At 55.5% G+C, this 26,745-nt stretch overlaps 3 protein-coding genes and 1 long non-coding RNA gene across 14 annotated transcripts; 1 reads left to right on the top strand and 3 right to left on the bottom strand.

Moving 5' to 3' along the window:
* Nucleotides 1-376: 376 nt before the first annotated feature.
* Nucleotides 377-8,025, bottom strand: FAM104A (family with sequence similarity 104 member A). Of its 8 annotated transcripts, XM_052687638.1 has the most exons (5): nt 7,861-8,025; nt 6,350-6,446; nt 3,134-3,175; nt 2,793-2,855; nt 377-1,031 (listed from the first exon to the last, which is right to left on the bottom strand). In XM_052687638.1, exons 1-5 carry the CDS (start codon nt 7,905-7,907, stop codon nt 789-791), a joined length of 492 nt encoding a protein of 163 aa, XP_052543598.1. In that variant the 5' UTR covers nt 7,908-8,025; the 3' UTR covers nt 377-788. The 8 variants fall into 8 exon arrangements, 7 of the variants coding, with proteins under 7 accessions (XP_052543598.1, XP_052543601.1, XP_052543599.1 ...); XM_052687641.1 differs by lacking the exon at nt 2,793-2,855 and having other exon boundaries at nt 7,861-8,024; XM_052687639.1 differs by lacking the exon at nt 3,134-3,175 and having other exon boundaries at nt 7,861-8,024.
* A 91-nt stretch (nt 8,026-8,116) lies between these two features.
* On the top strand, nt 8,117-11,440 carry CUNH17orf80 (chromosome unknown C17orf80 homolog). Of its 2 annotated transcripts, none has more exons than XM_052687632.1 (4): nt 8,117-9,190; nt 9,603-9,710; nt 9,921-10,072; nt 10,553-11,440. In XM_052687632.1, the coding sequence occupies exons 1-4, from the start codon at nt 8,170-8,172 to the stop codon at nt 10,613-10,615; spliced, it is 1,344 nt and encodes a 447-aa protein (XP_052543592.1). In that variant the 5' UTR covers nt 8,117-8,169; the 3' UTR covers nt 10,616-11,440. The 2 variants fall into 2 exon arrangements, with proteins under 2 accessions (XP_052543592.1, XP_052543593.1); XM_052687633.1 differs by having other exon boundaries at nt 8,118-9,190; nt 9,921-10,037.
* Nucleotides 11,263-12,957, bottom strand: LOC128082937 (uncharacterized). Its single transcript, XR_008207897.1, has 3 exons — nt 12,847-12,957; nt 12,334-12,685; nt 11,263-11,910 (listed from the first exon to the last, which is right to left on the bottom strand). It is a non-coding gene; the product is annotated as an uncharacterized LOC128082937 (long non-coding RNA).
* A 3,534-nt stretch (nt 12,958-16,491) lies between these two features.
* Nucleotides 16,492-23,802, bottom strand: CDC42EP4 (CDC42 effector protein 4). Of its 3 annotated transcripts, XM_052687637.1 has the most exons (3): nt 23,675-23,802; nt 18,002-18,282; nt 16,492-17,842 (listed from the first exon to the last, which is right to left on the bottom strand). In XM_052687637.1, exons 2-3 carry the CDS (start codon nt 18,182-18,184, stop codon nt 17,276-17,278), a joined length of 750 nt encoding a protein of 249 aa, XP_052543597.1. In that variant the 5' UTR covers nt 18,185-18,282; nt 23,675-23,802; the 3' UTR covers nt 16,492-17,275. The 3 variants fall into 3 exon arrangements, with proteins under 3 accessions (XP_052543597.1, XP_052543594.1, XP_052543595.1); XM_052687634.1 differs by having other exon boundaries at nt 16,492-18,282; XM_052687635.1 differs by having other exon boundaries at nt 16,492-18,279; nt 23,675-23,790.
* Between the last annotated feature and the right edge of the window lie 2,943 nt (nt 23,803-26,745).

Raw genomic sequence — 26,745 nt, 5'->3', positions numbered from 1 at the left:
AAAGAACTCAAACTACACGATGTAACAGAAGACAAAACATTTCACAGCTAGAAATTGGAATTAGAGCAATGTAAGACTCCTCTTTCCTTCAAAAGCTCCTCCCCAGGCTACTCTATGCTTTCGTCAGCAGATACCGTGTGTCTGCTCACTAAATGAAACCAGCAGGCATCTGGTACTTTGGCTACAGCTGCCTAAGCTTTCCTGGTTCTAGTTTCACAATTTATTTTCAATACTGCAACAGTAAAGATAAAGCAGACAGGGCTCATCACACCCCAAACCTGGTGGAGAGCTTACAGCTACAGCAGTCCTACAGCACTCCTGTGACAGCATTTACTGTCTTCTTACCTCTAAATGCTCAAAAAATTATTTTCCCAAATACATTTTTTACTGGTTTATTGAAATAAAAAAAAAAAAGACTTATAAAACTGAAGATGAACGCTGGAAAGAATTTTACACAGAGCAACAAATCGCTAACAGATTAGGCAGTCAACTGGAATTGGACGTTATGCAATCCTATATCACAGATGTGGATTCCTCAGTCTCCTTTTGACACGTACTTTAAAACCACCCCAAAAAGAATCCTATAAAAATTGCTTCAAAGCCCCTTTTGCATTGCAATAGTGCAGCAGACCACAAGTAAACAATTTCCTGTTAACCTGTTATTTCATTTCAAATATAGACTGAAAAGGCAACAGGCGTTTTGTGCAATTTCATTTTAACAAACTAAGTTGAAATATCCAATCTACACAGTGCTGTCCCTTCACAGAAGGCAAGGAACTGCTGGTTCATCATGTAGGAGGGCGTCCGCGGCTCTGTAAGCTGTGGAAGTGGGCCTCCTTCAGGATCTGGTTGATGTGGAAGTAAGGACCTTGACTTAGTGCAGACTGCTCATGGAAGGGCTGAGAGGAGACAGGGCTGGATCCCGGCACCGCGGGGTTCAGGCTGGGTTCTGGGCCGCTCGCTCTGTCAGGGCTGTTGATGCTACTGCTGCTGCAGCTGCTGCTGCTGCTGCCGCTATCGCTGCTGGAGGACTGAGACAAAGAGAACGTTAGCAGCACAACGACACCTTTTCCTCTCCTGTCCGCAACGAAACGCCTCAGTTAAGCAAGCAGTCTTGACAGCAAGTCCCTCCCTTCCAGATTTTTAGGCTCGCATTCAGCCCGATGGACGAAAGAAATCGACCGAGTGCTTTCTTGGCATTCATAGCTGCAGTTATTGCCGACACATGAAAAGCATCGCAGAGCTGAAGGGATGAGCAAGCTTTCACCCAGAGTTTCACTGACCTCCAGTTCAAACCTCGTGCTTTAAGCCCATCAGCTCTGTCCCCGTGACCCACATTTTAGCACTAGTGAAGTTTGCTGAATTCATCCGAGAACTGGAAAATAAAGAACGTCCCTGCACAGCCGCACGCGTCAGTAAAGGCAGGCAGGGCCTGGGGAAAAAAGCTGCACCAGCCTCACGTGAATCACTTCTGGTTCAGCAGACATTTTAGGTAAGCACCATGCAAAGCATTTTGCTAGAAGTCAGGTGTTTTTTATTCTAAAATGTGATCTGAAGCATCCAAAGCAACAGACTGTTAAAGTGAGGCGATGCCCAGGGTAGGTCTCTGACACCTCAACATGCATACAGCTCTTCTCCCAGCGCAGCACTGGGACTGCAGTGATAGCTGTCAGTTCTCCATGCCAATTTACTTGACACAGCAGTGAAAGAATGACAGCCATCTAGTATCTCCACACACAGAGGAGAGAGAGAACTTAAGCTTGAGCTCACATGGAGGACAAGGTTCAGCATTTGGGATGAACACACTCCATGGTAATAACTAATTAGCCATCACTGTCAGCGTTTCAAAGACTTAAAACTGTTTGGTTTGTACCATTTTAGGGGCTGCTAATGAAGGGCCTCCATTAGCTACAGCTGAAATACTTGAAAGCCAGGCTGGATGTGGCTCTGGGCAGCCTGGTCTGGTGGCTGGCGACCCTGCACACAGCAGAGGGTTGAAACGAGATGATCACTGTGGCCCTTTTTCAACTCAGGCCATTCTATGCTATGCTGTTCAGGACAACACTGCAAAGATTCAGGTGCTTAAGAATCAGCAGGTGACATTACTTTGCCATCCTGCAAGAAGGAAATTCAAACAAGCAGCCACTGCAAATGACAGCAGCTAAAAAAAACCATTTTGGTAAGCGTCAAGTTGAAACCACAGAAGTCAGAGCTTGGCAGGAGCAGCAGAGGAAAACAAATTTAAGGAAATCAACTGCAATTTAACAGTTGGCACCACATCCAGAAAGTCTCACTTAAGGGTATATCTAAGAACAGTGCAAACTGCATCTGTGAGAGGCTTGGGAAGGCACAAATTGGGGGTGGCTCACGATGCCAGCTGGAAGCCCCACGGCACCGATTCCACGAGCGATCGTCACGATTCAACCATGTAAGTTTCCTTGTTTTGCTAAGCACTAAAAAACGCTTCTGTGCTTCAGTTCTGTTAGAGGACATCAAGCAAGACAATGGTAGTGAGGCTGCACCCGTGCTGGTGTGTTAGGTTCAGCTAGCAAGGAGAAAACAACAACAGAAATACATGAAGTCATTCTTAAGGAAGCAGCAGATGCGACTCCATGAGCAACCAGTCCTCTTTCTACTGCTACTGACACTCGAGAGGGGGAGAACACCAGAAGGACAGAGAGGAGCAGCAAAATGGCACCTGCTGGGCCACCTCATTTTGCACAGAAGCACAAATACTGAAACGCAGTGCTGTTACGCCCAACGAGTCACAGCAGCCTTGGAGAGAAACCCACCGCACAGGACACTTTGTTTCCTTTTAGTCTGTGTTCCTTACTGTTTTTCGTTACAGCCACCTTCTGAAAATCAAGGCAAAAGTCAAAATGAGAACCCAGCATCGCTTACTGCCCGAGTTTTGTATCTCAGCAGAACAAAAACATTTTAGAGCTGTTAGCAACGATCATTTTTACGCATTCCTGATTTTCTTTTTGAAGCACAGACTGTGTCCTGGGACGTGCTTCCTACACCTAAGGCTGTTGGCAGCTCTGGTTTGTCAGACTCTTTATTTCCATTTCTCTAATGCAAAAATTCACTAGCACGAAGCCCCTTTATAGCCCAAATCATGTCATGGACCTACCATTTCCCCAGGCTGTGGTGCACATTCTGTTACGCATTTGGACTACAATTAGACAAAAAAAGAATCCTTAAAGTCATCATGGCAGCAATGACAGGCATCTACACAATGAAACAAAGGTTTAAGCAAAAGGGCAGAAGAAAGCCCTGTGAGAGTTCATGAGCATCTGAAGCATCAAAAGGGCTCCTCCCTCATCAGCCCCCCGTAGCATAACACAAGTTTCACCTGGACATTTGCTTGGAAACTATTTACCTGCATCCATCTGCTGATCTGTGATGCTGTGTCTCAACCACTAAGAGCAAAAACTCGAGAGCAGTATGATCTAAGCTGAATTTAACAAAGAATTAATCTGGTTTCCATTAAAATTTAGACCAGCCCTTCCTCAGCATGGTAGTAGAGTGGCATAGAAGTTTTTCTGTAGCATTGCAGCTATTTGAGAGAAGCAACTGCTGCCTTGTGTCAGCAAACTCCAACAGCAATATCTGAGGAATCCCATCATCAGTCAGGCTAACAGAAAGGAATCCTAAGAAACTGGGTTCAGGAAGGAAAAGAGTTGCTGGAACACTGCAGGCTCCCTTCCTTCCAAGGGGAAAAAAAACCAAAAACACAGAGCAAAGGGCTTCTTTCCCCAGTGATTCCCAGGCTGCAGAAGACAGTGCTGCATTCCCTCGATTCCTCACATAACAGCTCCTCAGCAGATCCACTGCAGCTCTGCCTAACCTGCCATACAGGCTAGTCGAAACAGCAGAGCCTTGCTGAAGTAATCAGCAGGTATCTGTGCAGACAAGAAAGCTAACCTGCTGGTGAACAGAGAAGATAGAGGACAGGATGAACAGGAAACAAAGCGCAGTGGCAAATGCTCTGCTTTGCTAACATCCAGTGCTTATGGACTGAACTGCAAAGCAGTTTCCCACAGTTGTCACCTGGGAGAGCAGGAGTGGTTTGTTCTGAGAGCAGAAGGAGCTGCACAGCATCACAGCAATTCGCCAAGAGGCAGCGCTGCTGGCTGCTGAAGAACAGCTCTGCTTCCCAGCTGTGTTAAGTCAAGCTCAAGCCCCAGATGAAAACAGCAACCCCCCCCTTCCCATTACACACAGCTCACAGGAGGGCTGTGACTCCAAGCAAGGACTGAGCGATGCCATCAAATTCCCCACATGAACAGCCACCATCTAACACCTGGCTATCAGCTATAGAGAACAAGACAAAATACAGAAAGGGCTGCCGTGAGCCAGGTTCTGTTTGAGGACTACGGCCAGCTGGTTTTTGCACCAAGGTGATGCAGGTCAACCACCCTGCAAGAAGGAAAGCCAACTTTCAAATGAAGGGAGGCAAAAGGAATCAGAGCTCTAGCCAGCGTGAGACAAAAAGCAGGAGTGGGTGCCCTCAGATGGAAACACACCATCTTTCCTATTCCTCTCCTACAGCTGCTGGGGGCTTTGAATCAGCCAGAGCTCCTCTTGCAAACCACATATCAGAAAACTAAGTGCAAGCATTACAAAGTGGCAACAGTTTCAAAGTGACACCAATCGGAAGCACTTGCAAACTGCAAGCACCAAAATGTCTCCACTTAGTACAGGAAGTCCTCAAAGAAACATTGAATACTGATTTAATCTCACGGCTTTAATCTCTGAGCATGCTCAGTTCAGTGAGTCAACATCACAAGAAAACAAGCAGGGGAAAAAAAAATAAAATAAAATGAGATCTGTTCATCACTAAAAAAACATGGTGAATTTTGTTCCCTTGAGAAAGGGAACACTGATTTCTGCAGAACTGTGCCCAGCACACACATTCCTCATTCCAGCAGCACCAGGAGGATCTCCTCGCCTGCACAGCAGGGTTTAATGTGTTAAAGCACACTTCTGCAACGCAAGTGCATGCATGAAGCAGGAATCTTAATGTTAGCTTCAGCCACTGAACTCTGCTCTGACTCTGCCAGCAGCGGGGCGGGCGGCTCAGACCCATGCTGTTCACTCACAGGCACCCCAAACAAAACAGCAGTTAAGGACAGAGGGAAGGGCATCTGCTCCCCTGTGTCTGCTACGAGGCTGTTCCCACTGCTGTGTTTTAGTGGCTTCGCCCAGCCAAACATCAAGTGCTCACAGGACAAGCAAAGGTGCTTCTGCCACTCACCATGAAGGTTTTTCCTGATATTCTCAATTTCATTACTCCCATTTCAATCCCTTGTTCCACACTAAATTCTTCCTCCTCCCGCCACAAAGCTTGTTTAGCCATTAACTACTCTACACACGAGGAGGTGTTCCACCTGTTGGACAAGTGATCCTGTGTCAGCTGGCAGGCAGCTATCCATGCTTCTACCCGTTATACCCAAGAAGCAAAACCAACTCCAACCCAGCAAGTCCTACATTTGGCAGAAACAACACAGCTAACAGCAGCATCTCCCATCAGAGATGGACATCCCTCATGATGGACATCTCAGCTGTGCAGTCCCACTTATCACAGCAGCCACTGGTAAAACTGTGCTGGCTAAAAGAAAGCCTCCCTCACAGAAGTGATGGTGGGATAGAGAGGCTGACATCGTTTTAAGTCTAAGTATGCATTTGAAGGCATTGCTATGTGATAAAAGATAAGCTGCTCAGGTACAGAGCATACCACATGTGGTGCAAAGCATATCTAGTGGTTCAATGAAACAATATCTTGTGATTACTTATTAAGGTCAGTCTTCAGAGAGAGGGGGCTCCATTAAAAAAAAAACACTTTAAAGTCTTAAAAGAAATCCATTTCATAACTTGCAGGGACACAAACTAACAGGCTCCCTCTGCAGTGCAAGCTCCTCTCCATTAAAGCTTTGCAATAAAACTACACTGCTAACTAGAAATGCACCCAGTGAACCTGCAGGTGATTAATGCAGGCAACAATGCAGGAAATCTGGTGGCAGCGTGAAAATCAGCATCTTCTCATATTTTTTTTAAATCTCAGATGCTAGCAAGTGACACCATGCTAGCACACCTGCTGTGTGAGGGACGAGACCACAGCAGACAGAAGCCTTCTGGTCAAACATAGCATGTTTTCCAGTGAAAAGTGTTGATATCCAAGCTGCATTTCACAGATTTGAGACTCTGATACATAACAGAGTTTGTGTCGTACACAAAGGCAAAACAGGCCTTCATCAACAACTCCCTACGAATGCAATTTCATCAGATAATCCAACTATTCAACTCAGCATTAAAGGAAACTAAATCTGTCCAAGAAGGCTCTCACCTCAGTGTCCCAAGAGTCCTGAAGGACAGTATTCCTGGTACTACGTTTGGTCTGTGGAATATGACTGTCATCTTCATTGCCATTGCGCCTCCTCTTCCTGAGGAAAGATCAGGGAGAAAGAAGAGAAAAAAGATTATCAGCCTCCTGCTGTACTGCTGGTTTTGTCCTTCAAAGGTGATTCTTCAGAAGAAAAAAAACAAACAAGAGGAAAACTCATTAAATTAATGACAGATGCATCTAAACCTCCGATGTGTCGTGGGCATCATTTTCTCTTTTTAGCTGTTCTCTATGGAGAAAACCCTCCTCCTCACCAGTTAGTCAGGCTGATGTTTCATACCAGTTTAAGGGTCAAGGACTTGCAGTGGCCGTTAAAAAACAGTGCTGAGCATCTCTCTAAACAAATTTTTTCGACAACTCTCAGCCTTGTAACTGCTCTCAGTGTTCAGGCACATCTATAAATAAGCCTGGGACTTTGGTAAACATCTGACAGGTTGAAAAGAGCAGCTGGAAAAAGAAGTGATCACACTTTCAATAAACAGCCAGTTACTTTCATCTTGTTGACGTGAGTCTACAATTGGAGCCTGTGACGACTTTCTTCAGTCTCCCAACTCAGCATCTGAAATCAAATCATACTCCTGAGCCATGTTTATTTTTTGCATTCTAGAAGAAAGGTTTTCTTGACGTTAAGGTGGAAAGCACATCCTAGAAGACAAATCCTTCTCCTATTCGGATCTATTTGCCATCCTCTTATGACATCAGCGCTGCTCAACAGCAGCTTAGCAATAACAGCAGCTTAGAATCCCTGTGAACTGCTGTCCCTCAGTGTCAGCAAAACCTGGCTGTTAACGTCAGGTGATTTTTCCCACTATGGGAACACAGTTGGTCCGCCAGACCCTCAGTATGCTGAGCGTTACACAAACACTGGGAGAAAACCACTTTGATAACTGAGGATTAACACACATAAACACACTCAAATGAGTCAAAACAGACTCAGGCAAGATATTTATAACTGAATCTTTCTGGCTGAAAAGCTGCAGCAGCAGCCTCGGCCCACGCCTGCAGACCAGAAGTTGCCTCCTGCCTCTCCCTCCCTCGGGACGGCCACAGCGCGGCTGCCTGACGCCCACCTCAGCATCCCATGCTGTCACAGCGCCCTGCTGAGCAGAACCACTCCCCGCCCCGCTGCAAACACGCCGTGTCCCCACACAACCACCCCCACTCTGCCATTCCGCCCCCCAGCCCAGCTCCCTCCCCTCACCCCCAGCTTCCTGCTGAGGCCTCAACCCCCCCAGACACCTCGACACAGACAACTGCCGTCCCAGCACGCAGCTCAGCCCCCGGCCAGGCCATCCTCACTGACCACAACGCTCCCGTTCGCTCCCACAGCCGTTCCCCACCTCCCCCCACAAACCCGCGTCGCCAGCAGGCCGAGACCCTCTCAGGCCCGCCTCCGCCTCAGGCCGCGTTCCCTTTTCCCTTCCTCTCCCTCCTCGCTCAGGCCGCGCTCCCACCTCTGCCTGGCCCCCCGCTCGCTGGGCAGCGGCTGCCGGCAGCTCATGGCGGGCACAGCCCGACGGCCGCGGTGCGCTCCGACGCCGCTGAGGAGCTCCGGCACCGCTCGACTCCCACCGCCGCTTCCGGCGTCTCCACCTCCCGCACATGCGCGCCGCCCGCCTTAACCCCGCCTTTATCTTTATGCGCGTGCGCGACGCTCGCCTTAGCCCCGCCCCGATCGCTGTGCGCATGCGCACTTCGACCCCCCTGAAGCCCCCTCTTTGAGGGGTGTCTGCCGCGCCGCCTGACGGAAAAGCGGCCCCACCATGGCCGAGGCCCCGCCGGGCACGGAGCTCTGCCCGCACTGCCGGCGGCCCTTCAAGCGGCTCCGCGCTCATCTCCCGCACTGCAAGGCCGCGCCCGGCCTGGAAGCGGAGGGAGACGGGCGGCGAGAGGAGGCGGCCCTGAGGAAGAAGAGGAAGCGGGAGGCTGCGGCCCGGCCTCGAGTGGAGGCCCAGGCGCTGGTGGAGGCCGAGGCCCGCGATGTGGCGCAGTCCCTCGATCTGCTGCCCGAAGAGGTGGCGGGAGTCCCGGAGAAACTTCGGGACGGGGTGAAAATAGTGATCGAAAATCACCGCGTCAAGGTGGTGAGGGGAAGGAGCGGCCCTGGGGGGCAGTGCGGGGCTGGCTCCAAAGCGCCGCGATCAGCCGAGCTCGAGGGAAGAAGTGCCCCGAAAGCAGCGCACGTGGAGGTGCCTGGCCACAGAGCTCCCGGCTCAAAGGGAGGGAAAGACACCGGTTTAAATGCCGTTAAAACACGTGGGCTGCACGGTCACCCTGAAGCTGACGGCAGAAGGAGCCCCTCTGACCTCGCTCAGCAGGAGGGAACAGACAAAACCCTGACAGAAGAGAAGCAGGTGTATGTGGAAGCTGCTGTGGAATACAAAGCCCCTCTTTCTGTTTTGCACTCCCAGAACCTCCATCTGTCAGCAAGACAGGATTGGAGAGGTCACAAGGAAGGGACATCCAAAAATTACCTAACCAGCATACAAATGCTCAGTGTGAACAAGAAGCAGATGGCTGTCGTTTCCGAGCCCATCCTGAATGCGGGGAGGGACAGCAGGCTGGCTTTGGACCAGTCCTTGCTCCACACCTCCAAAAGCCAACCCATCTGTCTCCCCCAGGCCTCTGGCAGAAGCACACAGTCAGGTGCCGTGGGTTTGGAGTGGTTTCCAGACTTACATTCTAATTACCACAGTCTGAGCATGTTACCTGAGAAGTCTATTCAGGATGATGTGGGGATCACAATGAAGACACCAAAGGGCAATTTCTCAGAAGGACATCAAGGTAACGTTAGAAACAAAAGTCCGCTGCTGAGATCTGCTGTACTGCCAGGCTGAACTGTGAATGGAAGAGGAGGGGTAGGAAATGCTGAGGATGTCACTGAGTTTTCTACAAGTGGTCTGGATCAGATCTGAACAGGTCTAAGTCTAAGAACATCAACTATCTAGCTTTCTCGTCCTAGAAAACCAAGGGTTTGTGTTTTTAGGTTTGACTCTTGCACACCAGGGCCAGTAGAACCAGCTCACTTTGTGGGAGGAACAATTTGCTCTTCCTTTCTGAGCAATCTCAAGGTCAAGGCACTCACAGATACACAAGTTACCAGCTCCATGCTCAACACTCATAGCAGAAAGCGCAAGCACAGCATGTACTGGCCTCAGTTTCCTCCCTCTGACCATTCTGACTTCTCATTTTGCAGGTCCTCTCTCAGAAAGGCACCTGATGGATGTAAGGCTGGGGGAGCTGCCCGTGTGGCTCACCACCTGTGATTTTTCTCCCCGGGGGCTGCTTGGAGGCGTGCAGAAAGGTGAGGCTAAGTTTGTAGCTCTTGTGGCAGAAACATCCCACTTTACCTGATAATGTGCTGCTGCAGCCTGGTCCAAGGGGCCAATCTAGGTCTCTGTAAAAATGTAAATCAAGAGACCCAACCTTCTGGCTTAGAAAGGCACACGGAAGCCAATCAATCGACTCCATGGGACCAGTACATGGTTTGACCCTCGTGTTTCTATTCCAACAGTTTGGAGCAGTTATTACAACAAATACATCAACGTGAAGAGGGGTGGAGCAGCTGGAATCTCCATGCTCCTCGCTGGGTACTGTGTCCTCAGCTACAGCTGGAACTATCAGCATATCAGTAAGATTTCCTTCTTGGTATCTGTCTTATTTCAGGTAATTCCCCTTCTGCAAAAGCTGCTATGATTATTTAATAGTCATGTTATTTTAGGCTCAGAAGTAATTTAAATACTTCATAAGTAAAACTAGCATCAGAGCTCAAGGAACAGCACTCTGATTCGGCTTAGGAAAGCAGAGGAATTTCACAAAAGTGGTGGTAACAGCAATTTGCAGCTTCTCTCTAGCTAGAGCCAGGAACAGCCAGCAGCACTCTTCTCCCTTTGCTCTGTACATGGCTTGAGATATTCCAGCTCATTCCCTGGATTTACTCATAAACGACACAAAGGATTAACTGGTGTCTGTAGTTTCTCCACCAGGACTTGCTCCCACGTGCAGCTTTATAGTAGGTAAACAACAAAGTCTGTAGTCAGACTCCTGCTCATCACTGCTGGGCAAAGTACTCTTGTCATACGGTCCCTGAGCACAAGGCTGTACTAACTTTTATTTTTTATTATTTCCCCAATCCTTTTTTGCTAGAGTGCAGTCGCTGGCGCAAGTACCACTGAAGAGGCCACAGCAACACCCAGGAAAGAGTGGTAAATGTTTGACAGAATCAGCACAAGCTCCTGGGACCAGCAGGGTTTGAATCCTCAGTGAAACAGAGGCCCATTTCCTGTCAGACAGGCTCTCGAGCTGTTGGTACTGGGAGGATGCTTTTCAGCCACCCTCCTGCAGGTAGAGGGGTGTTGCTGACAGCCTGCAGTCACTGCTCTGCGGTCAGTGTTTAGCACTGAAAGAGAAGAAGGTGTTAAGGCAGCTCCTCAGAGGTCTGAATGCAGTAGATTTCCTGTGGTATTTGGCAAAGTATGTGGTAGATCATTGCAGATGGGGGTTAATAAGTAACCAGAATAACCATTGCCTTAAGTTATCAGGGCTGTACCAAGCACTGAGCACCTTCTACTTTCTTCTTGCCCCAGTAAGCAAGATTATGTTTGTAGTTAACTTGTGAAAGGAGAGCGATGCCTGCAGAGCTCTTCTACAGAGGGGCTCCTGCTTCCCTTAAGCACTGCCTGTGGGTCTACCTGGGCTCTGAGACAGCTACAGGAAGGATCTCTGTGGAGGTTTTAAAGCAGCAGCACTGAGAACACAGTGCCCTATTTCTGGAGGAAGAAAATCCATTGGATTAGCTGTTGTGCCCAAAGGGCAAACCGACATCAGACAAATGAGGACAGTTATGAGAGTGCTAGTTGTAGCCTGCCATCCTCAAACATGTCTGGAAAAGGGTTGGTCATGTTACAGGCACAAAAGCAGGCAAAAAAAAATAAATAAGTGAACTCCTTATTTTAAGTGGGGTGCAGAACTGTGTCAGAGGTGTTTCACAAAGAACTCCCTTCTCACCAGCAATAAAATCCTTGTGAATTTTTCTTTCCTGTTTGGTCCTGTGCATTCTTCAACATGGTGATTTCTTGCTTACTTCCGACGTGACCAGCACACCCCCCTTTCCTCTGACCCAGGCACAAGCCATTCCCACCCTCCTTCAGACTTTGGGCTGGCAATCTCCTGGTGCCATCTCCCTGCTGCACCAGTCCAAGCGTAGCCGCATTCCAGCTGTGCAGGAGGGGATGGAGGCAGTGACTGCTGTGGGAATAGTGAATTCCATTGAGGAAGATGGGATTTCTCTTTTGCTGCTCAGGCACATAGCTCTAAGAGCAAGTGTTGAGCATAGCCAACAGGCTTTTCTAGTCCAGCAGCTGTCCTGGTGGCCTGTCTGGCTCCATCATGTTGTACATCTCCCTCTGTCTTCCTTCTGCTTTCCCTGTGAGCGCTCATTTCCTCAGCAGGATTTCCATTTGGTTCTTCCCACGCTTGCCAGCATAGTGACCTTTCTGTCTGCACTGGGGAAGGAACAGAGAGAGGCAGGCATCAATTTTGTGATAGATCAACCCTGTGCTGTTTTACCACGTGTTCTTGTCCCATCGTTTCCAAGTGAGTGGACTAATGGAGCTATACCTCATCTGACACAGCTTGTGCCTATAAGAAACAGCCTAAGGCTTATTACTACAACAACCCCCTGCCTCCAAGACTGCTTTCCACAGCTATTCTACTGTGTGCCAAGTGTTTACAATCAAGGAAGTCTCCACATTATCACTTGCAGTCCTTAGCTCATCTTCTAGGGACTGCTGTCAGTCAGCCCCAGGCATGGCTAGATTCATAAAACCCACTTTCAGGAAGCCCCCCACAGCTCATGCTGTCCCTCTCTCCCACTCCTCCAAGCTGAGATCATTGTTCCCAAACCTCCCAACCCCAGCATCACCCACCTCGAAGCTGATGCCTGGTTCTGGTGGGCACTGTAGGATGATGGAACCATTGCTGGGGTTCCTGGGCTGCACTGCCAGGGACTGGGTGGTGCTGGTGACTAGCAGCTGGGGCTCTGCAGGTGACACATGTTTGCATCCCCTCTCCCCCCTGGCAGCAGGTCCTAACCATGCCTATCTTCTGAGGACACCCCCTGGTGGGGACATGTGGCAGTCAGCTTCAGCAGCCCCCAGCTCCTACCAGAGCACTGGGGCAGGGGCACAGAGCAAGAACAGTTTGAGATGGGTCAGTGTGGGGACCTCCTGCATCACCTTTGCTGGATCTGTGCTGTGCATCATCAACCCGGCCTTGAGGCTGCAAAGGGACACAAGGGCAAGCAGTTACCCCCCAGGACACAGCAAGCAGCACCCCTTCATGGCACTCACAGCCATCTAACGCTGTCCCAGGATTCTCATCCCCCAGCCAGCCTTATCTGCCTGCATGCCAAGCTCCCCCCCATTCCACCCCATACTTACTCAATAAATTTGCATTTAGGTCCATCAGGGCAGAAACCCACAAGGTAGCTGGCACACATCACCCTCCGTGTGCGCTTGTACCTGCACAGGGGACCTGCCACACACAGAAGAGCTCCCTGTTAACAGGGACACCTCACTGAGCCTGGATCTCTGCCAGGCACCAAGTAGCACTTCCACACAGCCCCCAGAGCTCACCCTTCTCTGGCTCCATCACCTTGCAGGATTTGGGGCCAGCAGAAGGAAGCAGACCTTCCATAACCAGCAGGTGGTGAGCACTGTCCCAGTATCTGGGCACTCACCATGCCTGCAGAAGCTTCTGCCATACCAGGGACAGCCCGTAGTGCCAACTGTAGCATCAACATACGGGAAGGGACAGTCCTCACTGCTGCACTCACCTGTGGGACCAGGGGGAGGGGAGGGGGTGAAGGCTGGGACAGCGCTCACCCAAGTCAAACAGCAGAAGTATGAGAGAAACAGGTGCCCAGGGGCATGCAGCCTCGGGCAGACACTGGTGGCATTTCTTCCCGCAGACAGGAGGTGGCATCAGGAGATTGCTTGAGGCCAGACCCGGAGGACACAGGGGGTTTAGGTGGAACAGGCTGCAGGGTCCTCATTCTGCTCTTACCAAGCTTGAAGTGGGAGCAGCACTTGGGGATCACAGTCATGTTGGGCTTGTGTAGGAAGTCACAGCCACTGCTCCATAAAAGCAGTGCTTGCAGACCACCACCCACCTCAACTCGTCGTGTAGGATCACCCCCAGAACGCACCCAGCTCATACAGGCAGTGCCTGAGTACCATATGTTCACTCTGAGGCATTCAGACCCTCCCCTTTGTGCTATTGCACAGCTCTGGTCCAAAGGAATGTGGCACTGGGGAGAAACAATAGGCTCTGAGTAGTCAACTTCTGTGCTCCAAGCCTGCATCTCGCGGGACACACAGATGTGGAGAAGCCCATTATGGTCGTGGTGTAGTGACAGAGCAGAGAGAGGCCCTCTCCAGCTCCCTGATGTCCCCGAGGGACTGCAAAACAGCACTGGTTCCACCCATCCTGAACCCTTCACAGCACTCACCTCTGGTGCAGAGCCCTTGGGTGAAGATCTTACACACAGCCACCCCCAGCTCTGCAGGGAGATCAGGAGAAAAGGAGCTTAACGCACAGCACTGGTGCCAAGACCACCATTCCCCAAAGGGATGAGCCCCCAACTCTTCCCACAGAGCTGCACTGGGTGCATCGTCAAGGGAAGCAACGCCTGAGGCCAGCCTGGCAGAAATACCACAGTAGCTGCAGCAAAGCAGGGAGAACCCCAGCACCTTCTGCAACTCTGCTGCTCTCCAGGGATGCCACAGGACCCTCAACTTACTGTCTTTACCTGGGAAGGGCAGGAGCTGGGCTCCTTGCTGCTGCTCCATGTCAGCCTCTGTATCAAACATGATCCTCTCCGCACGAGCCACCAGCTCCTCCATCACTCTGTAGTCACTAATCCCCCAAAGGGCTCAGAAACCCTCTTCTTCCTGCCCCCAAAGCAAACTCAGCTGAAGCAGAAGCCCAGTGCCCTCCATTTAGGGGGAGAAGCTACCCACATCTGCTCTCAATTTGCAGCTGTGATTGCCTGGTGCCTCAGCCCAGCTGTGGGGAGCTCAGCCCAGGTCCCCCAACCCTGGTGATGCCTCCTTGCATCAACATGTTTCCTCTCTGCCAGTGCTGGGAGAGCAGCTGGCAGTGGCCCTGACCCACAGTGGGGTCTGCAGGAGCTGACTCTCACCCCAGGCTGCACGCTCAGCAGGGAGAGCCTGACATCAGAGCTGAACGTGGTCTGCATGCTGTAATTAAATAGCCAGATAGCAAGGGATGGAACCTTTGTTGCGCCTTGTAATGCTTTGAACATTGCTGGTGATGCAGAGCTGCACCATCCCCAGTCCCACTTTGCAGTGCCACATCTCCAGGCTCACACTGGGGACAGCCAGCTCGTTCCTTGCACCCTATGAGAAGCCCCTTTGGCCTCACTGCCAGGCTGGGGGCTTGTACATGTGTGAGGCTGCAGTAACATGAGTGAGACACAACCCTGGTGTCACAGTGCCTCCCAAGGCCACCCAAGCAGACCCCCGTCCCTCTTCCATCATGTAGTTCCTGCAGCCACGCGCATCCCCATCACGTGCCCGGAGTGACATGGCCTGACACATCAGGGATGGAGACCTGCTCCCATTCTGTCACTAGCTATAAATGCACTGGAGCAGTGCTGTGTGCCTGCTGAGTGCTGCCAGCGGGGCTGCAGCCTTGCACTGAGCACCCACCAGCACCCAGTACTTGTCCTGATGGCATCCCATGCTGTGTCACATCCCGCACTGGCCTGACGCTCAGTGGCATCACAACGTTGCTCCCCACCAGCCCTAACCCCGCAGTGCTGGCCCTGCGCTGGGCTGTTGTCCCATCCCGGTGAGCAGAGCTGTGTCCCATTTGCACTCAGTGAGCTGCTGTGCTTTCTGCCCCGTCGGCTCGCAGCAGTGCGGTGCTGCCGAGCAGAGGCTGGAGCCGACAGGCGTCACAGCAATGGGAATGGCTTTGTGACAGAGCCAGGACTGCTTAGCACCTGCCCTGAGGCTCCCCATCCCCAAGTACCCTCCAGAAAGGGGTGCAAGCCCCAGAGACCTTCCCAGCACGCTGCTTCATGTCAGGGCAACAATAAGAGACAGGAGGAGCCTGACGACCTCTCAGGACACAGAGACCAGCACCATCGGTTTAGGGAGGGATGCTCAGAGCCCAGTGCACCAGTCCCAACCCAATGGAGCAGAGTGGGAGCAGGGTAGAGGCATCCCGGTGAGCTCAGAGCAGCCGCTGGCCCGGCTGCCAGCTGCAGCTGCTGTTGTTCTCACATCCTGAACAATAGCCCAATGTCCCACGCCGCGGGGCATTGTGTCGGCACAGGACCCCATTGTGTCCCCACCGCAGCTCAGCGCCTGCTCCCACCAGCATCACCCTTCCAACCTCTTGTGCAGGGTGGTGGGCACCCAGCCCAGGACCCTCCAAGGGCTGGAAAATAATAAAACGGCCAAATCCTTCCGTCCTGGTCCAGCCCTGCAAAGCCATCTGCCTGAGGATGAGGGAGCGCTCCCGGACTGCTCTCCCCATCTTATCCCATCCCATCCAAAGCCAAAATCCTGCTGTAGGGTAGGAATACCTGCTGTGCTGGACACGGCCCCACCATCCACTCACCCCAGGGCTCACAGCAGGGCACCCCCAGCCCATGGGAGTGGGGACAGCCAGTCCTGCCTTTCCACCTTCCCCTTCTCCCTGACTGAAGGAAGCATGCTGCAGGAGGAGAGGCCACTTGGCATGGTCACCCCTTGGCATGAGCAGGGCTGGCCGGAAGGGCACAGCCAAGAGCCAGATCCGGCCAGCAGGAGCTCACCCGCTTCCCCCACGGCAGGCAGCCCTGCTCTGATGGGCAGATAGAGCACAGCCACAGGTGCCAACACGCAGCCAGGTTGGCACAGCACCACACTGAGTTAGGGAGAAGCCACAGGGCCTGGGAGGAGGCAACAGCATGGGGTCTGGAAGCAGCACGGAGAAACCCCATCCCCACACTGGACCCGGTGTAGAAGAAGGCAGCCACCCACATCTCACCCCATAGGAACTCAAGCCACTGCTGCCACTAACATTTCCTTTATTCTTCACATTTTTACATACACGGTATAAAACCTTTTTCTTCCACCTGTCTGCACCAGCACAGCCCCACGGCAGCAGCCACCAGCATGCTGGACCAGGGGAGTCCCAGGCATTCATTCCCAGGGCACAGACCCACGGTCCTATTGGTGTTCCCAGCACAATTGGTGCCAGGGCCGTATGGAGTGTGTCTCTGCTGGGATGGAGCATCCATCTGAAGCGTGAGGAGCAAGTCCCCACTGCAGCACAAAGGCAGCGGCTCTCAGACTGCAGAAAGTCCCTAAGAAACCCAGAGCTGCCAGCTGTCCCAGGGCTCTGAGTTTGAGTCCTTCCTCATGGGAAATGTCCCCTCCGTTAAAAAAAAAACAAAAGCAAGAGTAAAGAAAGTTAAGTACAAATCGGAGAGCAGTAAAAACCTTATGGTGGAAAAAAATATATATATTACTAGAGGGACTAAAACTTCAAAGCCTCATCTTGTTTGATCCTATAATGCTTTACGTGGGCAGGGGAAAAAAAAGAAAAGAAAAAAAGAAGAGCACTAGCATCCAAAGTCCAACAGAAAGAACCAAGATTGAGTCTGTTCCTTGTCCAGGGAGGCGCTGGAGCTTTCCCAGGGCAGCACTATCCTATCACCATGGGATGGCACCGGCACTGCGGGAGGGAGAGGAGCAAAGTGTTCCTGGTGCTGCCAGCCCCAGCACTGGGTCACCCATCCCTGTGTCCAAGCAATCACAAATGAGAACCAGTCCCCTCAGCTCACCTCCCTCCCTATACCCTGATCTCATCATCATCTTCATCGGCGAAGGAGAACTCCTTGTCTGGGTGCTTCGGAGGGCCCCGCTGGCTCTGTGCCCCCACTGGGAGGGGGCTGCGCTCGCCCGGCCCCGAGGCACAGCTGGATGCTGCACTGCTGTCCCTGGGGCCGCCGGCGCTGCGGGATGGACTCTGGCTCTGCGCAGCCACTGGAGAACCGGGTACAGCAACATCCCCCTCCTCACGGCTCTCCTCCGCCTCGAGGTCTTCATCCTGCTCCCACTGCTCCTTATCCATGATGCTCAGCACATCGCCGAGCATGGAGGGCCCCAAGTCGATGTGGAAGGACATGATGGACTCGGCGTGTTTCATGCCAGCCCCGCTCTTGGCCACCACAACGGGCAGCTCCGTGATGTCCCCGAAGTCGCGCTCATCCAGACCGGGGCTCAGCGGCCCGGCGGCCGCCCCGTTGAGACGCTGCTGCTCTTCGGGGCTCATCTCCTCCGGCATCTTCTTGACGGGACTGGAGGAGAGGCTCTTGGGCAGCTGCCCCGCGCTCCTGTCCACCTCCTTCTCATTGAGCTGCGGCAAGGAGACGGCATTCTTCACGAAGAGCGCCGAGTCGCGCAGCGAGCCCAGCATGTCCCGCCGGTCACCGCGCGTCACCGACTGCGAGCGCTTGCTGCTGCGGAAGCGGCGGGACAGCAGCCCCGGCTTGGAAGCCCCCGGTTCCTCACCTACCTCCGGCTCGCCGGCCTTGCTGGTGAGGAACGAGGTGTCCCCGAATGCATCCCCGGCCCGGCCCACGTGCATGGTGTGCCGGAAGTCCCCCAGCGGTGCGCTGATCATCTCTGCCGTCAGGTCGGCCCGCGAGCGCCGCTTGGAGTGCGCCGAGTTGGAGACAAGCTGCTTGAGGATGGGCATGGTGCTGGTGGTGGGCAGCACGGCCAGCGGGCACGGCTGCTGCTCACGGCTGCTGCTCCACGCACGGGGTCGCACCCGGCATCACCAGTGGGTCACTGCTAGGGGACAGGAGAGGGACACAGTCAGGCGAAGATGCTATGGGATCATAGAATCATTAAGATTGAAAAGACATCTCACCCTCACTGTGCCCTGTCCCCAAGTGCCACATCTCCATGATTCTGGAATACCTCCAGGGATGGTGCTCCACCCCCTGGGCTGCTGTGCCAGTGCCCAACCGCTCATCCTGAGAAGAAACTGTTCCTGATATCCAACCTGAACCTCCCCTAAAACAACAGACACAGCCCTGCTGACACCAGCCCTCATACTACCAGGCTGCAAAACACAACACCATGGCCACAGATGAGTGTGATCCTGCAACAGCCCCCACACAGAGGGGGGCTGCAAGGGGGATGGGGCCTCAGACCCCACCGAGCCACCCAACCCTGCTCTGTCCTCTCAGAAGAGTGGTGTCAGTCCCCATCCACGAAGTAGACAAAGAGTTGGGCATGGAGAAGCAGCATGAAAGTCCCTGATGGAAATGAGCATGGCACCATGGTCCCCTTGTCCTGTCCCATGGTGATCCCAAGCTGCAGGCTTCCAGATATCCCTTCTCCTCCCTGAACACTCGCACTTTGTTGTTGCTTTGGAGACAGATTCAAGATGGCAAACCTGGGGAACCATCACAGCATCACCACACCCCACCCCACCGACCCCTCCTCACCCTACAGCCCCAGAAGGGCAAATCCCCACAGCAGCCAGGTCTGCAGCAGAGCTCCTTGGGTGACACTACCACGCTGTGGGGACACACACAAAGAGGGACATTGAGGGCACCCACTGCCCCTCCCTGCACAGCCCCAGCCCACCGGAGTGGGGCACAGCAGCACTGAACTTCCAGGAGCTGCACACTGAGAGGATGCCTGGGATTTTATTTTTTTTTAATTGAAAGAAAGCTGGGAGGAGCAGCCGCCAGGAGGAATTGGAAACAGACGGCAGGAAGTGTGCAAGGAGCCCCCGGGAGGCACCACCAGGCTGAGGGGAGCAGAGCAGGGACAGCTCCTGCAGCCTTGTGCACCTGGTAGCATGCGTGGCAGGATGGGGACATGGGGGACCCCAAAGCCATCCATGCTGTGCCCTGGTGCTGATCCCACATGTGCCTGTGCCACTCTCACTGCACCCCCATCCCACCCCCCCGGCACAGCCACCTCACCATCACTGCTGTGACTCAGGGGTTACAGCTCACAGCAGAGATGACCAAGGGCCTCTCCCTTCCTCTTTCTCACAGCCCGGCAGCATTACAGCCTCCTCCATCCTCAGTGCCATCACCGGCCCCATCCAGCCCAGCCCCGGTGGCCACGCAGGAGGGAACAAGGACAGCGACCACATCATTGCATCCCGTGACGTCAGGCAGCCCCAGGTGGTCCCGGGCGAGGAAAAGCCAGAGAGGAAGAACTCACAGCCGCCCTCTTCCTCCAGTCGGGCACCGCGGCGCTGCCGACACGGCCATGCTCACAGGGAAAGGGACAATAACTCTTCCCTGTGTCCCTCAGCCATGCCCAGCTCTGTGGGACCGGCGGGGAGAGATACAGCAGCAAGGTCCCAATAAAACCCAGCCACGTACCCACACACATGCCCCAAACCTGCCCCAAGACACCTGGCTGTTCCTCACCATTCGGCCAAGCTTGTTCCATGTGGGCAGGGCGCACTCTGATCCCACACAGGTGCAAAGTCCCATTTCCCTGCCCCACTCTCACAGCTCCTCCTCAGAGCCAGTGCGCTGCATGGCAGCCCCAGAGCTGAAGGAACACGCTGACCCTGGGGGCTCCAGAGGGGACACAGCAGCAGGGATGAAGCAGCTGCTCTGTTTCCCACCAGCTCTTCCCATGCACTGCAGCCACCCCAAACCCAGAGCTGGGTGGGCTCCTCTCCACACCCCCATGCAGCTTCTCGCAGCCCCCCACTCCCAGCAACAGCTCCTGCATGCGCATGGTGCAGACATTTCCCTCTGCACGCTCTCCTTTCAGGCCAGCATTCCTGCAGCCTTTGGTTTTACATAAAACAAACACTCCCAGCAAGCTCCCCAGCTGGGCCAGGCAACCGTGCTGGCTGATTTAGGCCATCTGGGGACTGTCCCTCCCTTGTATTTAGATTTCAGGGCCAAGTCGAGCATTTGCAAGATACTTTGCAAGCTGCAGTGAAGGGGCCGCTGGGAGTTGGAACGTTACTGGTGCAGCCTCCCCATCCAGCCGCCCTCCATCACCATCAACCTCCAAACAAGCCATGCTCCCCCCCCACCCCTGAGGCTGCGGCCCAAAAAAACATTTCATAGTGACCCAAATCTCCCTCAGAGCTTTGCCCCCAGCCTCCTGTAAAGGCAAATCTGGAGCAGCCACCTATACCAGCCCCATCCCACTGAGGGAACGGGGCACAGAGCCCTCTTCTCCTGCTCTCGCTCAGGGCGAGGAGTAGATCCTGTGACATTCATGCTGTGCATGCTTTCACAAAGGAAACCAGGCCAGAGCAGTTCCACAGCTGCCTCTCCTGCTGCCTCTGGGATCATGGCTGTGAAACCCGAGCGGTGCAGCAGGGCTGGCAGTGCTGCCCATTTCTGGGCATAGCGGGTGGCAGCGAGTCCAGGCAGGGCTTTGGGGATGCGGATAGGATAGGACTTGCAAGCAGGGTTTAAGGCAACAGGGAGAAAGCAAAGCAGCGGTTTACAATCTGCCTCATCCCCACTTCTCAACCCTTAATAATCTTGAGCTCAAAACAGCGAGAGCCTTGCATCCCCCATTTCCCCTGAAAACGAGCGCTCAGCCTGGATCCTGCAGACAGCACAGAGGAGAGCCAAATCCCAGCCAGCCCCATGCAGGGTTGGCAGCAGGGACCACTCAACCTGATGCCACTTTCATCCCTATCTCACCCCGCTCAGCACCAGTCACCCACTGGGGGCTACAAGGCAAAAGAACAGGGACGGCACAGGGGTGCGTGCGAGGGAAAAACCGCTCCAGCCACGCTCCCACACACCCCGCCTCCGGCTCACCCCGCTCTCGGGCTGGGAGAGCCATCCCAGCCAGCCCAGCCGGATCCCAACGAGCCGGGCTGCGCACATGCCACAGGCAGCAGCCTGCAGCCCCGAGATCAGAGGATGCTCCCCACCCTGCCGGGCGCTGGGGCAGGGGCAGCACAGGACCGGTCCGTCCCCAGTACAGCTCCGGGGCAGGGAGGACGCGCTCAGCCCCGCTCACGGGGCGCTGCCCCCCGTCCCCCACACCCCCCCGCCCCGGGCAGCCGTCTCGCACAGCCCTTTGATGTCGGTGCCTGGCAGACGGCTGCCGGAGACGCTTCTCTCTCAGATGACGCCCTGCCACCTCCGGTCCCAGCGCTATCACAGCCCGGTGAGCCCCGCCAGGCCTGGGGAAGCCGGTCCCGTTCGCGTGGGATGAGGAGGCGCCCGGTGAGCGTTGCTCTCCGCTGTGGGTGACAGGTCTGGTCCTGTCTGCTGGCAACGCCGCGGCTCAGTCAGGGGATGAACAGAGGAGGCTTCAGCGGTCGGAGCCCGGGTCAGCGGGACGGCTCAGCTCGGCGCTGGTTGCAGCTATCTGCGCGTAAATCAGAGTTGACCCGGGGAAGCGCCAGCCTGGCGGTGCCAAAAAACGGAGCGGCGTTCTCCCCAGGGAGCGCTGACGCCCAAGAGCTGCATCCAGAGTTCAGCGAGGAGCTATGGGCAGGACACGCCATTACACGCAAGGGAGCAAAACCCTTCTGCTGAGGGGCCAAGAAGCAGCCCGCAGCCACGGAGGGGACGTTTCCGAGGGGAAAGGTTATCTCCTCGCTCCGTCACTCGCAACAACGGGGGCTGGCCAGGCTCTGACAGGATACCGGGGCTAAACGGCCCTCCTGACCTCTTCCAGGCTCCAAATTCCTGCGGTTTCGCTAGGGTGGACGGGAAGTAAACAGCCCGGCTTCCCACGGCTCACCCCGACACCCCACATGCCCAAACCCCACCGGCCGGCTCGGGGCCCCGCGCTGCCTGCACTCAGACAAAACCCAGCGAACAAAGGCAGAGACGGCCGCGGTCAGCACAACGCCGCCGGGCTGCTCACAGCTCACCCCACAGCGTGGCACCGAGAGAGTGGCCGCCCCCCGCTATGGGGGTCTTTTCACCCCACCTCCCGCACCAGCACCCGACCTCACGAACATACCCCGCATTAAACCTCAGCTGGATTTGCTCCACGGTCTCCGAGGGAGCCGCATCCAAAACAGATTTGTTTACTGCGTGTCCCGAGATCGGTGTGCCGCTCCCTGCCCCTCTCCCTACCTCAATTTCCCCCCCCAGACAGCTAACGATCTCAGCTCCCGCGTTAACAGCCTATAGATCGGCGCTTGGAAACATCCATATCGACACCGGGACTGCTGGGGTCAAGCTAGGGCAGCGCAGGCTGCATCCCCGTCCCCACCAGCGGCTTCCACCCCCCCAGCTCGGCTCTGGCAACGCCGTCCCACATCGCAACAGGCTTCTGAGCCCCGTGCTCAAGTTGCAGAGCTGAGAAAGCCCCCGGGATGCCCAGAATGCGTCCCCTGGGAGTGCTGAGCACTACAGGAGTGTAGAACGGGACGGCTGGGAAACCCTGGCCCACCCCCGACTGCAGGAAGCAGAGCTGAAGGGGGATTTCAAGCCGCTCTGTGACTCAGCAGCCGCTTCGCCCCGTCCCAGCGAGCCCAGAGGTGCGGCTGGAGCCGCTCCAAGGATCGGCGTTTCCGAGAAGGGCCGCATGAGCGCAGCGTTCGGGACTTCGACGGGGTGCGCAATCAGAGCCCGGCCCGGGCACCGCGCCGCGGGGCTCCGCGAACCGGGCCGGGGCAGCGCACTCTGGCCGAGCCATGCCAGGACCGGGACAGCCCCGGGGCCGGAGCCCGCAGCTCGGGCGGGGCGAACCAGTGCCCCAGGCTGGGCAAATAGAGCTCCGGAGGCGCCGCATCCTGTTAACTCCTTCACCCACCCGGCCTGGTGCCGGGACAGGGCTCGGGATAGCCCCAGGACCCCACCCGCAGTGGTGGCGGCTCCGGACCCCCCGGTCCCGCATCCCACCCGCCTGAACCCCCACCGGCTGCATCCCGAACGCTGCTCCCGGTTCGAGGGGGAAGAAGGTGAGGGCCACGGCGCTGCCAGCCCCCACAGCCCAGGTCCGCTCCCGATTACCGAACTCCACCCTCGGGGCTCCCTGCCTACCGAAGCTCTATCCGCACGACGATGCCGGCACCGCACGGCCCGGAGTTTCCCAACGGCCCTCGGAGCGGAGCGGTCCGAGCTCGGCGCCCACCCCGGTGCCGCCGCGCCCCGTCCCTCCCTCGGACAATAGCAAAGCCAAGGCCCGGCCATCCCATCCCCGTGCCGTGTCGTTCCGAGCCGTGCCGGGCTGAGCCGTACCGGCGCGCCGCCCGAACCCCTCGTACCTGCGCGCCCGGGTCCCGCGCCCGACCCATGGCCGTGCCGCCCGGTGCCGAGCCGAGCCGAGCCGAGCCGAGCCGGAGCGAAACCGCACCCCCTCCACTACCGCCGGGCGCGAATGATGTCATCGCCCCGCCCGGGCCAATGGAGCCGCGCAACGTCACGGGGCTGCCCCACTCCCTCCATTCAAACCCGAGTGGGGCTGGGGGGGGAAGGCGGTAAGGCTTGTCCTGGAGGCGGCCTTTTTGGGGGTCCCTATTGGGATACCCCAACCTCGGAGAGAGATCTTCTGTGCGGAGTGCGGGGATCCACGCGTGTGACTCTCCTCCCCCCCGTGGGGCAGCCAGGAGCTCGGTTCTCCCTTCTCCAGGCCCAGCAGTGGGCGGGGGCTGCCCGCACCCCCAGCGTAGGAACCCGGGCTGGAGGCTGTAATTAATTAAGGGAATTAAAGCCGAACTGAGCAGCCAGGAGTCAATGGGCTCAGCCCTGGGGGGGCACCGTTGACTACGCTCCGCTCGCAGCCGTGTCACCCCCGCTCGCCCTCTGCTGTCCCCAGCCTGTCCCCATCCAGCCCCGCAGCCGCAGCCTCTCGGCAGCCCCACGCGATGGGTGCGGGGCAGCGGCACCGCGCTGAGGGTTCAGGGCCGCGCAGCCTCCGCCGGAGATTAAGGCGAGACCTTTGTGGGAGAAAAGGGGCGGGAGAGACAAGATTATCCCGAATCTGCCTAATGCGGCGTTTCTTGCATATTCCAAAGCGTCTGGCGCCTCTGTGCATGCAATAAAGGGGTGGTGAGCGGGAGATACGGCTCCAGATGCTGCGGCCGTACGTGCTCGGGAGCTCATTGCTGCAGTAAGTGCCAGGGCACAGAGGTTTCTGGTGTCACCAACGAGAGGAGAACCCCACTTGTAGGGCGGCTCCACTCCCCAAAATGCAGCTGCACGGGTTCAGCAGCACCAACCCAAAGGGATGCATCAGCGCTGGGCACTCTGATGCTTCATCCCAATGCTGCCCATCCGTGGGAATGGGATGAGCCAGAACCATGAACCCGTTGCTCACTGCAGGGCTGGGCAACGCGCAATGCTGTGGGGTTGGCATGCCGGGGGGGGGGGGGAGGGGGGGCTGAGCACCGAGGCCAAAACAACTGCACTGGTGTGGGTGTTCAGCACTGCTGCTGGTTCCTACAGGCTCCTCCTGGGCTACGCTGCTCCCTCTGTTCACATCACTGCCATTTTCATAGCCGGTTTGGTCAGAAAATTTGATTTTCCCTGCTTTGCATTGGGGAAACTGAGGCAGAACACGAAGCACCGTGCCTGTGCTTTTTCAGGTTGGAGTGGCTGCGGAAGGGGAGGCTCCATCCTGGGGCTCTGCCCACATGCACCAAGCCCCCCCCACGGCTCATTATCAGGTAAATCAGTGCTACCAGGCCAGCTCATGTCAGATGAAGGCCTTGCATTGCCAGCAATGCGTGCCTCACCTGATGCTGTCATGGGAGCACAGCGCTGGGTGAGACAGCGCAGTCAGAAGGAATTAAGCTCAGCCGGCTGCCAGCGAGACAGCACTGCTGGGGACAGCACCTGAGGGCTGGTGGGGCTGTGGCTGGGCAGAGCGGGCACCCAGTGAACCCAAAACACTGCTATCAGAGCTGCCTCCACTCCTGTCCTCCTCCTGCAGAGCCCCCGGGGCAGGATCCGGCCCCGGGGAGATAGCAGGAGGGTTGGGGGTGCTCAGAGGCTCAGGAGTGGGTAGCTGGATGGCTCTGACCCTCCCTGAACCCATCGCTGGCTCCTTTTAGTGCTTCTCAGCAGCTTTTGAAAGCAGTGTGAAAAAAAAGATTGTAAAGCACTTTTAAAAGCCAAGGAAAATGTGCCTGGGTTCCCAGCAGCCAGTCCCCTCCTCCCCAGCAAGCCCAGCCAGCACATCAGTGCCTGCCAGCTCTGCTGATGGTGCTGCCTTGGCCATGCAGGAGATGCTTCTGAGAGCACCGCCTGGTTTCTTCTGAGCCCGAGTGCTGCAGTGAGGTGTGGGAAGCACCAGGCAGGCAGCCTGAGAGCCATCCCAAATCCCCCAGCCCCACAGCCTGTGTGCATGCTGACCATGGCCAGAAACTTCCCTAATCACCCCCTTCAGCCCCACAGGCATCAGCTTGTGCCCAGAACTAAAGGTTCTCACCCCTTCCTTGTGTCATCCACCCAGTTAACCAGCCAACCCATGCACTCCAGCAGGATTGTGCTGCATGCTCACCACCAGCACCTCAGCACCCACAGGAGATGCAGGTCAGAGCCTGGCACAGGCAGGGTTTCTCCACCATTCCCAGCAAGCACACTTCCCTTCTAACCAGCAACCCAAAACCCACCCCAGCGCCTCCGGCACCACCATAGGTGACAGAGCCCATACAGTGTGACAAGCATCCAGAGCTGCAGGCAGGATGCACACACCTGGATCTGCCCTCTGCACAGCAGAGATTTGGGGTTTCAGCTTCTCCCCTCTGTCCCCCTTGGCTGCTCCAGGCCTGATAAGCACAGTGCTGGCCCTTGGCAGACTGCAGAACCAAGCCAAGCGCACACTGGGGAACACGTCAAGGTCAGCACAGAGCAGCTGGCTGTGTTGTGTCTGTGTCACAGGGAAACTGAGGCAGCACAGGCTCAGGATGTGCCACTAACACCACTGGCACTGAGACCATCTCCAGCCCAAGGATGCACACCCTCCGTGTCCCTGCAATGGGGGCACGCTCTGGATGCTGGCTGCATCACAACTGCTCCCAGGGAGCCCTTGCATGGGCCGCTCAGATTTGCTTGGCTTCTCAACACAACCCTGCAGGGAGCAAGAATTCCCTTGCCTGAGGCTGGGGCTGGAGCCAGGCAACAAAAAAGGAGCAGGATTTGTCCAGCCCACCCCTGCCAACATCGGCACTCAAGTGAGGAGATGCCTCCCTCCTCAGTGCCCATGGAACAGACAACACCGCTGCCCCTGTGCCAGCTCCAAAGTAGGTTGGATGAGTCACCTGCCAGCAATGCCCCCTGCTCTCTGCTGGCTGCGGGGACGTGGTTACAAGATGAAGCAGGGACAACACTCCTA

This window comes from Tympanuchus pallidicinctus, unplaced genomic scaffold (genome assembly GCF_026119805.1).
Source record: "Tympanuchus pallidicinctus isolate F22 unplaced genomic scaffold, pur_lepc_1.0 scaffold23, whole genome shotgun sequence".
Classification (NCBI taxonomy): domain Eukaryota; kingdom Metazoa; phylum Chordata; class Aves; order Galliformes; family Phasianidae; genus Tympanuchus; species Tympanuchus pallidicinctus.
Note: the sequence above shows the minus strand (reverse complement) of the source record. Positions and strands in the feature narration are given on the sequence as shown.

What these genes read in the sequence shown, in the direction of transcription:
- FAM104A (XM_052687638.1), bottom strand. Translation starts at nt 7,907, where the DNA reads ATGAGCTGCCGGCAGCCGCTGCCCAGCGAGCGGGGGGCCAGGCAGAG. An exon ending in GAGCGGGGGGCCAGGCAGAG is followed by an intron (nt 6,447 to 7,860) that starts GTGGGAGCGCGG and finishes ATCTTTCCTCAG; the next exon opens with GAAGAGGAGGCGCAATGGCA. An exon ending in CACCACAGCCTGGGGAAATG is followed by an intron (nt 2,856 to 3,133) that starts GTAGGTCCATGA and finishes CTTGATTTTCAG; the next exon opens with AAGGTGGCTGTAACGAAAAA.
- CUNH17orf80 (XM_052687632.1), top strand. Translation starts at nt 8,170, where the DNA reads ATGGCCGAGGCCCCGCCGGGCACGGAGCTCTGCCCGCACTGCCGGCGG. An exon ending in TTTCTCAGAAGGACATCAAG is followed by an intron (nt 9,191 to 9,602) that starts GTAACGTTAGAA and finishes CTCATTTTGCAG; the next exon opens with GTCCTCTCTCAGAAAGGCAC. An exon ending in TGGTATCTGTCTTATTTCAG is followed by an intron (nt 10,073 to 10,552) that starts GTAATTCCCCTT and finishes CTTTTTTGCTAG; the next exon opens with AGTGCAGTCGCTGGCGCAAG.
- CDC42EP4 (XM_052687634.1), bottom strand. Translation starts at nt 18,184, where the DNA reads ATGCCCATCCTCAAGCAGCTTGTCTCCAACTCGGCGCACTCCAAGCGG.